At 37.7% G+C, this 16,878-nt stretch overlaps 1 protein-coding gene across 1 annotated transcript in view; it reads left to right on the top strand.

The window, feature by feature from the left end:
- The window catches only part of LOC150087903 (hemicentin-1-like), a 1,496,027-nt gene that overhangs the window by 363,934 nt on the left and 1,115,215 nt on the right, over positions 1 to 16,878 (top strand). Inside the window, exons 22-23 of the mRNA XM_090369959.1 lie at positions 7,103 to 7,206; positions 14,789 to 14,969. Of these exons, the coding sequence (XP_090226085.1) occupies positions 7,103 to 7,206; positions 14,789 to 14,969 (285 nt within the window). The remainder of the gene's footprint in view (positions 1 to 7,102; positions 7,207 to 14,788; positions 14,970 to 16,878) is intronic.

Below are 16,878 nucleotides of genomic sequence, written 5' to 3'. Positions count from 1 at the left end.
GCCAGTGGCTACTGTTAATCTATTAATCCTTGTATCCCCCCAAGCTAGCAGTTTTCCAACCCACCTAACACTGCCTCAATAGCATCAGCAAATATTCTTGCACCCTTTCTATTTAAGTGTATCCCATCCCTGTAGAAGCAGTCTCTCCTGTTAACAAGCACAGACCAGGCTGAAAAAAATTCTATCCCTTGAGATACTGCACAATCTTTCCAGGGCTGTATTGATCGACAAGGCTCTCATCATATACTCCCTCCTATGGTGTCTTGGCAGAATTGCAGACACTTTCAAATTCAACCCTAATTCATGGCTTTTTTTCAACAGTGACCTGTACTTGTTAAGTAATTCTGCCGGTCTCCTACTCTTAATATCATTAGTGACATGGAAGTATCCAGTGCAGTGCAAGGAAATGCAGGGATCATTTTATTTCCCCCTTGCTCTCACAGAAGAACACCATTTCATTGTGAATGATGGCTGCATTTTCAGGATAAGCCACCCACCATTAATTGGAATGGTATCACACATCCTATGCTTAACTTTACTGCAAAATCTTTGTTCCAGTGTACTATCTAGCCCATCCACTCGACCACATTTTTGCACAAGTAGTTTATCAGGATTGTTCTTGCTCCATTAGCAGCAGGATTTCTCATCTTTTGAAAACTTCTACTGCAAAATTTTGGATAGCACCAAAGTCTGCCCTTGTCTTCAGTAGAAGGACTTCACATCCAGAAGTCAGTGTTTACACACTGGGTGCTCCATCAATCAATTCCTCTCATAGATCCTTGTTCAAGGTTTAGGCCTAAATGGATGTCAGATGAACTGATGAGGCATATGGCAGAGAAGAAACATGCATGGGATACATACAAATTAACACATGACACAGAAGCCTATGCTAGATACAAGTTGATCTGTAACCAAGTTACAAAGGAGGTTAGGCAGGCGAAGGCAGATTACGAGAAATCTTTGGCAAGGGATGCAAAGAAAAACAGCAAAGAGTTCTTTACTTATGTAAACTCTAGAAGGAAGGGGATGAATCAGATTGGTCCACTTGATATCGATGGGTCAACTGTTGATGATCCTGCTCAGGTAGCTAACAAACTAAATGAATATTTTGCATCAACATTCACACTTGAGGAGTTATTTAGCGAGGGGAAAGCCAGAGGTGTATTCAACTCTAGCAGTAAGCTAGAGAATCTTGTAATAACTGAGAGTAAAGTGGAGGAGAAATTGTTGAAGATAAACACAAGAAAGGCACCTGGGGTGGATGGGATCTATCCAGTTATATTAAAGGAGGCAGCAAAGGAAGTAAGCAAACCCTTAGCCATAATTATGAGAGCTTCCTTGGACTCAGGGGAGGTACCCATAGACTGGAGAGTGCAAATGTGACCCCAATTCATAAAGGAGGATCAAAAGCTGACACAAGCAATTATAGACCTGTGAGTTTAACTTCTGTTCCAGGAAAATTAATGGAGGCACTAGTTAAAGAAGCACTGCAGGATCATTTAGACAAGACTTCAGTTATAGCTCGGACACAGCATGGTTTTGTTAAGGGGAAGTCTTGCCTGACCAATTTGATTGGATACTATGATGCAGTCACAAAGGAACTGGATGCAGGGAATAACTTTGATATTATATACTTGGATCTTAGAAAGGCTTTTGATACTGTTGCACATGGAAGACTGCTGCACAAATTGGAGCAGTGTAACATTGGAGGCAAATTGCTGCTGTGGGTAAAGGGGTGGCTGAGGGGGAGAAGACAGAGAGTGGTAATCAATGGACACTGCTCGTCGTGGACTAATGTTATTAGTGGAGTCCCTCAGGGCTCAGTGTTGGGTCCATTATTGTTTTCTGTATTCATAAATGATATTGATGATGGTATATCAAGCTTAATGTCGAAGTTTGCAGACGATACAAAGGTAGGCAGGGTTGTCAAGGACACTACTGACACTATGCTGCTGCAACAGGATCTGCAAAGGTTGAGCAGATGGGCTGAGAGGTGGCAAATGAAGTTTAACATTGACAAATGTAAAGTACTACACATGGGAAACAGCAACCCCAGAGCAACGTATCAACTCTGTGGTATTACACTGACAGTGGTAGAGAATGAAAGGGACCTGGGGGTGGTTGTGCAGGCAGATATGAAGTTCTCTGAGCAGTGCAGACGGGCTGCAAGAGTAGCTCATGGTGTATTGTCAATGATATATAGGAATTTTTCTAGCAGGGATAAGGAGGTGATTATTCCCTTGTACAAGGCAATGGTCAGGCCACACCTAGAGTACTGTATACAGGCCTGGAGGCCTCATTTCAAGAAGGATGTAGAGCTGCTGGAACGAGTACAGAGAAGGGCAACAAGATTAGTGAATGGAACAAAGGGGTGCTCTTACGAAGAAAGGCTTAAGATTTGCAAATTACAGTGTCTGGAGACTAGGCACCAGCGAGGTGATCTGATAGAGGTGTATAAAGCATTGAATGGTTTGAGCATGCTCAATGCTGATGGGATTCTTCCTCTCGCTCAGAATAATCACCTGAGAGGACATAAATTCAAATTGAGGAAAGACAGATGTAGGATAGACGTGCGGAAATTTGCCTTTAGCCAGCGAGTGGTTGGTTGGTGGAACAGACTTCCATCCCTTGTCGTGGAAGTTGATAGCCTAAATAAGTTTAAGGCTCAGCTGGACAGGTATTTTGAACGAACAGAGGGGTGAAGTGGGAGTGGTTTTTTTTTTTTTTTTTTTTTTTTTTTGGCTGATGCTGCATAAGCTTGCTTTCTTGCATCAAATGCCTCTACTAATGCTAATGCTATTCATGTCACCTATACAAAAGATATACCCAATCTTCCTTTTCTCCACAAGTACACAATGAACGTGCTGAAATACCTAAATCATTTAATTTTCCAAAAAAGGATCCATGTCCTGTAAGCAAGAACATTGAATAGAGGTTTGGTTGAAACCAACTTGGCATACCCTTCCCAAACTGTTTAATACTTGGAAGAAACATTTTGGTTATTAAACCCTTGGTACAATTGTTTCCTCTGTCTTTCCACCAGTCAATAAGAAGAGTCCACAATCGTTTCCTCTCCTCATTATAACCATAGTCACAATGAATCTCGATTGATATCCGCTCGTATGGCTGTCTACGCTGCAGATAGAAGCACGGTGACTTGAGTATTAAGACCACATCCAGTGGCAGCCATCTTTTATCACCTGCAAAGCCTCATTTGACACAGTCCTACAGGCCATACTTAGTTGTAACAACATTACCTGTTGAACAGAAAATATTTTCCTAATGTTTGCCTTTTGCAATGTACAATCTAGCCAGACATGCACACTATAGCTGCAATTGGCAAAAAGATATAGTCATAAAATAGATTCGGTGCCTTGCAATTTATCCCCCACTCCTTTCTAGTGACACGCCCAATCATACCAACAGCAATCATTGCTGTTGGTATGATTGGGCAATGTAATTGATGTGTGAGACAAACCGTAACTGTCTATCAGTCTTAACTCCTAGGGGTTTGATTGTCTTCACACACTGCAGACTTGCTCCATCTATTTGGCACTGTGGATGTTTTGTAATTGACAGATATTCTTTTAACAGCACAGTTTTGCTCTTTGCTGTTGAAACCACAAGCCTGTGCAGTTTTCATCAGGTACTCAGCTCGGACAAAATGAAGTGAGATCGCTCTTCTAATTGAGGCCTCGAGGCACCATTCACAAGAAAAACTAAGTCATCAGCATACACAATCATAACAACGTTGTTATAGTTCACTTTCAACGAATCATTTAGAAAAGATTCTTTCAGAAAAGTTACTTTCTTCATCATGAAATGGCATTCCATTGTATCATTTATCTATTCTAATTCTGCAGTTGAATCTCATTAATACAAAGTTCAAGGGACCTAAATTTTCATGTTTTGTAATAATGAGGTTTATAGTAACAAGTCCCCCAAAAATGTCAAAATTCTACCTTTTTGTTTTTTTTTTTTTTTTATCTAAGAACACTAATAAATAATAAAAATATGAAAATGAATGAAAAAAATAAATTTAAATTTATAAAATAAAATAATAAAAACAAAAGCATTGTCTACAGGGACAGCTTAAGGATATATGGTGGTGCCCTCTCCCGTCAATGAGAATATTTTCATTTTTTAGAATGATTAATTTTACCAATTTGTGCCAAGGTTTGGGGGGTCATTGGCACCCCTAAGTCAGTGGCTACTCTGTCTTGCCCTTAAGCCCAGCTCTGCTTGTCTAACAAAACAGTAATAGGAATAACACATTTCATTTTTTAAAGATTTTATTTTATTTATAAAATAAACTAAGAGAAAAAGGAATTAACAGAAATGAAAATATTGTACAGTATATATTTTGATATAAACAATATTTTAGTATCACAGTAAAAAGAATTTCAATCTTAATATAAAAGTATACAAACCATTAACTTTTTAATAAATTAATCTAATTTAAAGAAAAAATGCAATATTGTTTGAACAGTTTTTGTCCTATATTCATTTTTAACTACAGCACAGACATATCAAATTCAATAATTGTTTCTTTATCAACTTGGATTTCAGGATAGTTCCTGAAATAGATCCTGAAATCTAAGTATATGATATGAAAATTATTTTTTATATTAAGTTCCTTCGTCATTGTGTTTGACAAGACTGCCACTTAACAAATCCATGCTGTGACTGCAGTATAATTGTATTTCTGTTCAGATGGTCCTGCATTCTTCTTTAACCCCAGTGACTCCGTTATTTTCCCTGGAACAGATTTTAAGGTAACAGGTTTGTAATTACTCATGTCAACTTTTGATCCCCCTTTATGAATTGAGGATACAATCACACATCTCCACTCCATAGGAACATCCCCTGAATCCAAGGATGCTCTCATAATTATGGCTACAGGCTTGCTTACCTCTTTTGTTGCCTCTCTTAATATGATAGACCCATTCTACCCCAGGTGCCTTTTGATGTGAAAACATCTTCGGTGGCAGCCACTACATTTTTGGACTGAAGCAAAATCAATTGGTAACAAAATTTTCTTATGGAAATTACACAAATGATGTCACTTCCTAAATGGGGCTAATGATTCTATTCTAACTCAGTCACTAATGTTGATTCAGTAGAATAAGTAGCAGCTGTGAGAATAAAACGTTACATCGTTCGTACTAAGAGACGGAAATGTCACTTCCTAAATGATACTAATGTCGCTAACTCAGTCACTAACGTTGATTCGGTAGAGTAAGTAACAGGTAGTAATATTTTAAAAGAATAAAAGCTTTCACTGCTTAACATGACCTGACCCGATTTGAGCCTGAATTTGTTTTTCAAATTCATTATCCATACCCTACCCCACCTGAGCTGATTTTTACTTTATCCTGACTACAACTTTTTATATAAATAAAATCGCTACCATTAGTTTCTGAAGTTTCATAATAATAAAGAAATAAACTTTCAGATTCAAAATTCAATATTAATAATTATACAACAATAATAACTTTCCAAAATAATGATCAATATTAATTATAAAAAAAGAAAATGTAATAACTTTTCAATTTAACATATTTAATATAATTCCAAAATGAATATCGATATCCTCCTCTATAAGCCACCTTCTCTTCACACACTTTTTATTGCAAATTTTTGTGCAGAAAAAAAATAGTCAACACTGTCGAGCCACATCATTCTCACTACTTTGTGCCCATTCCTTTGCTGCTCTATTCTGGAGCATGATTTCTGGAGGTTGTGTAGTGTAAAATATGTACATTTGTAATTCTTCATTCATCATGTTTTGTCTCCATATTTTATATCAAAATTAATACAGTGATCCTTAACTAGTACAGTAAGGTCTCTCAGACCACAAGACATTTAAATTTCTCACTTACACCAGTTTTACTTTCCTCATGTTTATGAACATTTCAGTACCTTTTTACCAGATGGGCTGAGAAGGGGCAACTGAAGTTTAACATTGACAAATGCAAAGTACTGCATATGGGTAGAAGTAACCCCAGAGAAACGTACCAACTGCGTGGTACTAGACTTAGGTTGGCATAAAATGAAAAAGATCTGGGAGTAATTATGCAGTCAGATATGAAGATTTCTGATCAATGCAGATAGGCTGCCAGAGCAGGTCATGGGGTATTGTCAATGATATACAGGAATTTGGCTAGTAGGGAAAAGGAGGTGATCATCCCTTTTTATGAGGCAGTGGTCAGGCCATGTCTTGAGCACTGCGTACAGGTCTGGAGGCCTCATTTTAGGAAGGATGTAGATTTACTTGAGCATGTACAGAGAAGGGCAACAAGATTGGTGGTAGTAATAGTAGTAATGGAAAGAAAGGCTTAAGTTTTGCAAATTGCAGCAACTGGAGAATAGGCACTTGCGAGGTAATCTGATTGAGATGTATAAGGCCTTGAATGGTTTGAGCACACTGAATAGGATTCTTCTGCTTGCTCAGATTATGAACCTGAGAGGGCATAAATTCAAATCGAGGAAAGACAGTTGTAGAATAAATGTGTGGAAATTTGCCTTTTGCCAGTGGTGGTTTATTGCTGGAACAAACTTCCATTTGTTGTTGTGCAAGTTGATAGTTAAATTCAAGAAGTAACTGGACAAACTTTTAGAGGGAATAAATGTGTGAAATTTTTTATTTATTTATTTTTTTTGGCTGATGCTACATAAGCTGATATGCTTGCTTTCTTGCATCACATGCCTCCATTACTACTACCATCTGTTCAACGGTATTTCTACAAATATATGATGACCTGTTGACATGTATTTTTGTTTGCATAATTAACTTTTAAGTTCTGCTCTTGCAGTCTGATAAACAGCACTGTACTGTAAGGGTTAATATGTAACATAATATCAAATAGTTTTACATTATTTATATAGCATAATTTTTATACAGTATATATACTTTTTGCTGTGTAATTTTTAATTCACAGTTAAGCTATACTTAAATCAACGTTTTTGTGATATGATGTATTTTATATCATATTCCATTGATTGGTATTAAAGTGGAGTAGATATATTTATGCTGTTATTTTCTATATCATAATCCATAGGTTTATTTCAGTTTTTGTTTATTTTTTGACATATTTACTAGAACCTCCAAAATTTGTCAATCCTTCTTATGAGCAGGGTATAAAAGTTACTGAAGGTGAATCTATTTTTCTTGATTGCTCCGTTAGTGGAAATCCAGATCCCAGGGTAAGAATTTATTATATAGCATATGGTTTTTGCATTGGATTAGAACTTTTCAAAATTATTCATGGAATTAAAAACACTGATAACAAAAACTGATACTTTCTCTTCTAAACAGACTATGCTATAATACAGTAAACAAGGACTGTTTACTGTATTATAGCATAGCCTATAATGTAATGTAACATAACATAAAATTTTGGTTGAATAAGCCACCTGAAAAAAAAAAAAATTAATTTCATAACATTATAGATTAAAATTAAAATTTAGTGGCATCCTTACATGACATTGCAGGAGAAAGTCTTTTAAATGGGCTCAGATGCTATGCTTAATACTTTCCATTGAAATAGGGGACTGATTCCACGAAAACTGTTATTGTGTTTTAGTATTGTGTATTTTATTAGCATGCATTAGTAGAGGCATACGATGCAAGAAAGCAAGCTTATGCAGCATCAGCTAAAAAAAAAAAAAAAAAAAAAAAACCCTCCCATTTCACCTCTCCATTAGTTCCAAATGCCTGTTTAGCTTAGCATTAAATTTATTTAGGCTATCAACTTCCACAACAAAAGATGGAAGTCTGTTCCACCAATCAACCACCCACTGGCTAAAGGCAAATTTCCATGCATCCATTCTACAACTGTCTTTCCTCAATTTGAATCTATGCCCCCCCCCTTCAGGTTCTTAATCTGAGCAAGAGGAAGAATCCCATCAGCATTCAGCTTGCTCAACCCATTCAAGACCTTATACACCTCAATCAGATCACCTTGAAGGTGCCTACTCTCCAGGTGCCGAAATTTGCAGAACTTAAGTCTTTCTTGATAAGAGCACCCCTTTGTTCCCCTCACCAATTTTGTTGCCCTTTTTTGTACTCGTTCTAACAACTCTACATCCTTCCTAAAATGAGGACTCCACACCTGTACACAGTACTCTAGGTGTGGCCTGACCATTGCCTTGTACAATGGGAAAATCATTTCCCTGTCCCTGGCACCTTCGTAGCCAGGTGGGAAGGAGCAGCAGTGGTTGGTTGCACATGCTTGTTGATTAGACCAGGGTTCGAGTCCGTCACCACCGTGGCACCTCCGTAGCCAGGTGGGAAGGAGCAGCAGTGCGTAGCACACGCTTCTTGATTGGACCGGGGTTCGAGCCCGTCACCACCAAATACGGAGGATGCGGAAAGGTCAGGGAATGACCACCGCATATCCCAGAGCAATATGGCCTTAGTTGCTAATGCTCCTAAAAACCAAATAACAAACAAACAAACAACCATCACCACCAAATACGGAGGATGCGGAAAGGTCAGGGAATGACCACCGCTTATTCCAGGAGCAATATGGCCTTAGTTGCTAATGCTTCTAAAAACCAAATAACAAACAACAAATAAACAACTTCCCTGTCCCTGCTAGCAAAATTCCTATATATCATTAACAAGGCTCCATGACTTGCCCTGGCAGCCCATCTGCACTGCCCAATAACCCCCAGGTCTTTTTCACTTTCCACTTCCCTGAGTGTAGTACCATACAGTTGGTACGTTCTCATTGGTTATTGCTACCCATATGCAGTACTTTGCATTTGTCAATGTTGCCACTTCTCAGCCCATTTTCTCAACTTATCTAGATCCAGTTAGAGTAGCATACTGTCTTTTCTTATATTATATTAAAGGAGGCAGCAAAGGAAGTAAGCAAACCCTTAGCCATAATTATGAGAGCATCCTTGGACTCAGGGGCCCACTAATAACATTAATTTTATTCATCAGGGTCCCACTAATGTTATTAGTGTAGTCCCACAGGGTTCAGTGTTGGGTCCACTGTTGTTTTGTATATTTACCATTGATATTGATGAAGGTATATCAGGCTTAATGTTGAAATTTGCAGATGATACAAAGTTGGCAGGGTTGTTAATGACAGTAATAGCAGTGTGCTACTGCAACAGGATCTAGACAATTGGGCAAATGGGCTGCGAAGTGGCAACTTAAGTTTAACATTGACAAATGCAAAGTACTGCATATGGGTAGAAGTAACCCCAGAGGAACGTACCAACTGTGTGGCACTACACTTAAGGTGGTAGAAAATGAAAAAGACCTGGGAGTAATTGTGCAGTCAGATATGAAGTTTTCTGAGCAGTGCAGACAGGCTGCCAGGGCAGGTCATGGGGTTTTGTCAATGATATACAGGAATTTTTCTAGCAGGAAAAAGGAGGTGATTGTCCCTCTGTATAAGGCAGTGGTCAGGTCACGCCTCGAGTACTGCTCACCGGTCTGGAGGCTTCATTTTAGGAAGGATGTAGATTTGCTTGAGCGTATACAGAGAAGGGCAACAAGATTGGTGAGGAGAATGAAGGGATCCTCTTACCAAGAGAGGCTTAAGTTCTGCAAATTTCAGTGGCTGGAGACTAGGCACCTGCGAGGTGATCTGATTGAGGTGTATAAGGCCTTGAATGGTTTGAGCATGCTGAATTCTGATGGGATTCTTCCACTTATTCAGATTATGAACCTAAGGGGATAATTTAAAATTCAGGAAAGACAGATGTAGAATAGATGTGCAGAAATTTGCCTTTAGCTAGCGAGTGGTTAATTGCTGGAACCAACTTCTATGTTTCGTTGTGGAAGTTGATAGGTTAAATAAATTTAAGGAGGAAATGGACAAACATTTAGAGAGATAATTATTGTGTAAATTTTTATTTTTTTTTTGGCTGATGCTGCATAAGCTCATACGCTTGCTTTCTTGCATCACATGCCACTATTAGTACTACTACTGTCGTTAACAACCTTGCCAACCTTTGTATCATCTGAAAACTTGATATATTAATCCTGATATACTTTGTCAATATCATTGATGAATACACAAAACAGCAATCAGCCCAGCACCGAAACCTGAGGAACTCCACTAATAACATTTGTCCACGAAGAGCAGAGTCAATTGATTACCACTCTCTGTCATCTCGCACTCAACCATCCCTTTATCTATTGTACAGCAGTCCAATTTGTCCAACCTCTCCAATTTGTACAGCAGTCTTCCCTGTGCAACAGTATCAAAAGCTTTCCTGAAATCCGAGATTATTTTTGACATTCAGTTCCTTTGTGACCACATCATAGTATCCAATCAAATTGGTCAGACAAGACCTTCCTTTAACAAACCCAAGCTGTGTCTTAATTATTACTGCAGTCTTGTCCAATGATTCTGCAATGCTTCTTTAACCAGTGACTCCATTATTTTCCCTAGAACACAAGTTAAACTAACAGGTTTATAGTTACTGGTGTCACCTTTTGAACTCCCTTTGTGAATTGGTGATAAATTTGCACACCTCCAGTATATAGGGATCTCCCCTTAGTCCAAGGAAGCTCTCATAATTATGGCTAAGGATTTGCTTATATAAATTTTTCAACTGATATTATGTGTTTATAGATTTTTTCTATTTTTGTTTATTAAATTCAGTTATTCTTCAATATTATAAACAATATAAAAATTTGCTGTAAGCAATAGCTGCTTACAGTTATTTCTCTTTTTATATGGTTGGTTTACATCCAAGATTTTTTGGTGGTGATCGACTCCTTTTAATATTCATTATACTTATACTCAAGTTGTATGTGCCAGATTATTTGGAAAAAATGTTATAATTTAAAAAATATATACAGTCGAACCTCTATATAATGAAATCGATTATTTTCTTCATAAAATTCATTAAACAGAAATTTTGTTTTAAAGAAAAATGACCTTTTCAACACTGAAAATTTCTCTAATTCATAATTCAGAAATATAGTATAAAATGGGAAATAAATCAGAAATCACTGGGAATGAATAAATTTTCTAACATTTTAAAATAATTTATTGATACATACATATTAAGAAATTACAACTTACACGATGTGAAAAAAATATTATTACACTTTTAATTTTGTTGTTTTGTTCAGTTTTGCTGTATGCTGAATTTTATTCTACATCCTTCATAAAAATGTTTGCATTTGTTTAAACACTCAAATATCAAATATATTTTCTTGCACATTTTCTTAATGCTGGAAGCTTTAAAGCAAAGTTTAAAATGCTGCCATGTTTGGAAAGTTTAATATTGCCCTAATTGGTTTCGTTGCCCTCATTTTCATTCAGCTCATCATTAATATTGTCACTAGTTCTTTAAATACTCTCCAAAATGTTTGAGTCACTCTGACTGCTACGACATCATTATCAACTCAAGAACAATTTCCCCACTGATTGGAGTTCTTCCCAAGGTTGCTCAATATCTTGTAGTAGTTCATCCCTCTCATCGCTGTTAATTGGTATTTTAGGAAACCTGCTTTTGCCAAACAATTCTTAATCGTTGTTTCTGTCACATTTTGACTCTTTTGCCGACTCTGATATGCACATCCACAAATCAATAACACAATCTATAGGTTGGTTGGTTTCTATTCTCAGTATGCACCTTTGGTAGTGTATTTGCAAATTCTTGATAATGTCCTGGTCCATTGGCTGCAGTTTAGACAAGGTATTCGGAGGGAAGAAAACAAGCTTCACACTTGTAAGTTTTGAAACAGAGGGAAGGTGGGCAGGGCAGTTGTTGACAATCAACACAATTTTTTTGTTTTCTTTCATCAGCTTTCTATTGAAATTTGAAATCCACTGTTCAAAAATTTCACTTTTCATCCAAGATTTTTTTTGTTTTAGTCGTAGTTCAACTCTAATGAGTTTACTCCTTTGAAACATTGGGGTTGTTTACTTTTGCCTATTACCAAAAAGATCAGTTTTTCATTATCAGCCATATTTGTAATTAGACTGATAAGTCTGTAATTACAACAAGTGTAATTACAAACCTATTAGTTTAACTTCTATTCCAGAGAAAATAATGAAATCACTGGTTAAAGAAGCATTGCAGGTTCATCTAGACAATACTGCAGTAATAATTCAGACACAGCATGGATTTGTTAAGGGGAAGGCTTGTCTGACCACTTTGATTGGATACTATGATGTGGTCACAAAGGAACTGGATGCAAAAAATAATTTTGATATCATATACTTGCATTTTAGGAAAGCTTTTGATACTGTTGCACATGGAAGACTACTATATATATATATATATATATATATATAAATTAAAATTAGACAGGTATGTCATTGAGGGCAAGTTGCTACAATGGATAAAAGGATTGATGAGTGGGAGAAGACAGAGAGTGGTAATCAGTGGACAAACGTTATTAGTGGAGTCCCTCAGGGTCCGGTGTTGGGCCCATTGTCATTTTGTATATTTATCAACGATATTAATGAAGTATATCAGGCTTAATGTCGAAGTTTGCAGATGACACAAAAGGTTGGCAGGGTTGTTAATGACAGTAACAAGAGTATGCTACTGCAACAGGATCTAGAAAGCTGGGCAGATGGGCTGAGAAGTGGCAAATGAAGTTTAACATTGACAAATGTAAAGTATGGCATATGGGTAGCAGTAGCCCCAGAGTAACGTATCAACTGTGTGGTACTACACTCAGGGTGGTACAGAATGAAAAAGACCTGGGAGTAATTGTGCATTCAGCTATGAAGTTTTCTGTTCAGTGTAGACAGGCTGCCTGAGCAGGTTATGGGGTCTTGTCAATGATATATAGGAATTTTGCTAGTAGGGATAAGGAGGTGATTATCTCTTTGCATAAGGCAATGGTCAGGCCACATCCTGAGTACTGCATGCAATTGTGGAGGCTTTATTTTAGGAAGGATGTAGAGTTGCGAGAATGGGTACAGAGAATGGCAATGAGATTGGTGAGGGGAACAAAGGGATGCTCTTACCAAGAAAGGCTTAAGTTCTACAAAATGCAGCATCTGGAGACTAGGCACCTGGGAGGTGATCTGATTGAGGTACATAAGGCCTTGAATGGCATTGAGCAGGCTCAATGCTGATGGGATTCTTCCTCTTGCTCAGATTACGAACCTGAGGGGACATAAACTGAAATTGAGGAAAGACAGTTGTAGAATTTCAGCAAAGTCCGGACGGTCTGTGACAGCCAAATCCTCTGCTTGCACCTTCACAGTGGTGGGACTGTTAGTAATCCTGGGTATAACTTCCATGCACAAGTATATGGTGGGTGACCACCCAGGTGTGAACTAACGTAAGCAGGGGTCGAGGTGTGGTGCCTACACCACATGGAGGAACACCGGCCCTCTATGTTACCAGGCAGTACTAGGTGGTAGATGACACTCATCAACCGGTGAAATTTCACCACTTTGCTTATTGGAGGCTTGAAGTGGTGGAACCCATGTTTAGTCTCTAGAGCTAAGTTCCAGTCAACCCTTCCCTGTCTCTTCCATCATGCAGTAGACTGATGACTTTTGAGGTTATGATGAACGTCGTGGCGAGATCCGATATTCCTTACATTTCGAGGGTACAGCTCTAAAACGGTGTTCGCAGGCCGGCGACTAGTTAGTACACCGGACCGAACCTATTGGTAACTCTCTAGGAGGCTTCCGGATCAGCTAGTGTATAATCTTGCTACTTCTACTCTGCCAGATAGTGACTGGAGGGAGTCCGAGTAGTGTGTATGCGGGGAGCATTGCCAAGGCCATGTTATGTCAAGGATCTGGGTATATTCTTATCACGTGTATGCCATATCCAAAAATTTCATTACTTCATACAGCATGTCCCATCCACTTTTTCTTACTATTGAATACACCATGAATTGTCAAACTAATAGAGCAAGCTTATCTGTGAAAAGATCTAAACCTCCCAAGCACTTCCTAATTCATTTCACAAATATACATGGTCTCAATTCTAATCTCAACGATGTCCATTTCCACTTGCAGTCTACCAAACCCCATGTACTTTTTCCTGACAGAATCTCAGTTATCCGTTGATTCAACTACTGCTCATCTCAGATGCCCAAATTATTCGCTGTATGATTCCTTTTGCCTCAAAGGTGGTACTTGTGCATATGTCCATTCCGATATTCCCTGTCAGAGACTTGGCAATTTGGAATCTCATCTCTTTGATCTTCTCTGGCTTACAATCTCTACCTCATTGTGTCAAATTCATCTGTTGTCTCTACCGTTCTCCCAACTCCACTAATCACTTGGAGCTCTTTGACTTCCTCTCTTTGCAACTTGATTTTCTCCAGTCCAACTTTCCTAATAGTGAGGTAATTTTCCTTGGAGCTAGTTGGGACGGTTTGAAATATAGTTCTTTTTTAATACTGTGTTGTTGTTTGTTATTTGGTTTTTAGGAGCATTAGCAACTAAGACCATATTGCTCCGGGGATATTCGGTGGTCATTCTCTGACCTTTCAGAATCCTCCGTATTTGGTGGTCACAGGCTCGAACCCCTGTCTAATCAAGAAGCATGTGCTATGCACTGCTGCTCCTGCCCACCTGGCTACGGAGGCGCGAATATACTGTGTACTCAGTATATACTATATACTGAGTACACAGTATACAGTATATACTGAGTACACAGTTATTCTCAACAAATCAATTTTATGTTGCAATTTTAAAAGCACAAATTTGGAGAGGATGTAGGCTTTGTCTAAAGTCAACAAAATAAAAATATTTATATAAAGTAAGGGGAAAATTTTCTGCTATTCTAAAACTGAAATCTCCTTTTAAATATATTTTTTATTATTCAGGTATTGTGGAAAAAAGATGGACAGTTAGTTTCTCCATTAACAATGCCTGGAGTGTCAATATCACCAAAAAATAGCCAGATAAAGATAGATCAGGCTCGCATATTTGACTCAGGTTTATATGGCTGCATTGCTGCAAACAGTGCAGGAAGATCTACAAAACAGTTTGAAGTGAGTGTGTTAGGTCAGTGCCCATATGTGTTTTTTTTTTTTTTTTTTTTAATGGTGTTAATTTAATAATTACTGTTTTCACATTTAGTTTATGTATTTGTATGGTACTCCTTAAGATTAAAATAGTGTTCTATTTATTATTTTCTGTTTCATTTCATTGATAATTCATTTACTTTATAGTTAGATGTGAAATCTATCAGATTTTGCTCTCCAAGAGAGCCAAGTATAGGGAAAAGGATTTTATTCATATGTAAATATAAATAGTGGAAAACAGTAAACCAAATTGGACTTTTGCATGGTGGAAACATTAACCAGTTATAGATGCTCCATCCAATATGGCTGGTTAGCTGAGTAGCTATTGTATTGTATTGCATTAATCTTCAAGGTAGAAGTCCCTCTTTGGCTGGGGGATATCATGCTAGTGTATCCTAGCTGTATAATAAGTGATATTGATATTACAGAAGATATTGATGAAAATTATCGTTTTATTTTCCCTGGAGTGTTATACTCACATTTGTTATGAATCAACAGGGCTTACCTTTATTTTTGATATAGGAAGCTTCTTTTCCAACTCTCCTTGTCCAACTCGCTAATAATTCATGGGGAAGGCGATATCAATTTTGCAAGACATTGTCATAAAGTTAGATTTTGGAGGTCTAAACTGGCTAATAATTAAGGATCGATTTTTTCTTTTTGGTGCTGTGGCAGGAATTTTGAGTTAAATTTAGGGGTCTAATAATTGGATATGGGGTGGGGGGTGGGGGTTATTCTCTACATTCCTTAAGTTGGACTAGAACTTTTCGGGGTGTCATGTTCACAGGAAGAGAGCTACTCACAAATAATCCGAAACTTTTGTCTTATGTTGTAGTGTTTGTTCTTCACGCATGCGTATAAGTGACCAATCGTCGGACAATAGGAATGGCCTACGGATATTGATTGAAGTTGCATGTAGTTTCATCTTTAAGGTTTCTGCAATAAGTAATTTGTAGTAGTTGTGTTGAATATTTATAATTTTAGTTTCATTAAAGCTAGGAAAATATGCAGAATGATGTCATTCCCAAGAGATCTGCCAAAATTGCCAACTCACATTTGTGTAATATATTTGTTTGTAGAAATTCATGTTTGTGGGCTGATTTGCAAGTTTTGTAGGCTGAAAAACCCAGAAACCCAGAATAACTCATGAGGAAATCCAAATCACTCAAATTGAGATTGAATAACCACGGCCTCGGTTGAGTACTTTAGAATTCCTCCAGTCTTCGATGAGAATTGAACTCAGATCTCTCCAAATGAGTGACAGATGGTGATGTATCATTTTGACTGAGTTGTTATTGATGATGATATTGGTATCACAGAGGGGAGCTTAACAGAAAACTGCTGAACTTGAACATTCCATGGTATTTATCAGGTTCAATAGAAAGAGATTCCAAAGGAATGCATTAGGCCATTAGGGTTTTTGAGTTTTCGGAACTCTTCCAAATCGAAGAAGATGAATCCTGCATCTGTTCAACCTTTTCAAACCAGAGATTTCATGCAATAACCTCCTTTCCAAAAACTATCTTACAGTTCCTATCATTCTGCATCCAAACAGTTCATTCCGAGGAAGTTCAGCATCCAACCCCTACCACTTTCCAGCATACACAACAGTCCCTAAGAAAAACCAGGAAAATATGCAGAATGATGTCATTCCCAAGAGATCTGCCAAAATTGCCAACAAGAGGAATAAATCCAACCAATAAACCATCGTCTTCTGATGTCACCAGCCAATCCAGAAAACTCAGTTCCCAGACCATTTTAGTTTCAAGATTATTTTTTTCAAGATAATTATTTAATGTCCACTGAAGACCACTTCCTGAGATGAAGTCTTTTCATGCATGTGAGGAAAATAAATCCAGTCAAACACAGCAAAGTACTACATTTTCTTT

This window comes from Mastigoproctus giganteus, chromosome 3 (assembly GCF_048544385.1).
Source record: "Mastigoproctus giganteus isolate SK-2022 chromosome 3, ASM4854438v1, whole genome shotgun sequence".
Taxonomy (NCBI): domain Eukaryota; kingdom Metazoa; phylum Arthropoda; class Arachnida; order Uropygi; family Thelyphonidae; genus Mastigoproctus; species Mastigoproctus giganteus.
Note: the sequence above shows the minus strand (reverse complement) of the source record. Positions and strands in the feature narration are given on the sequence as shown.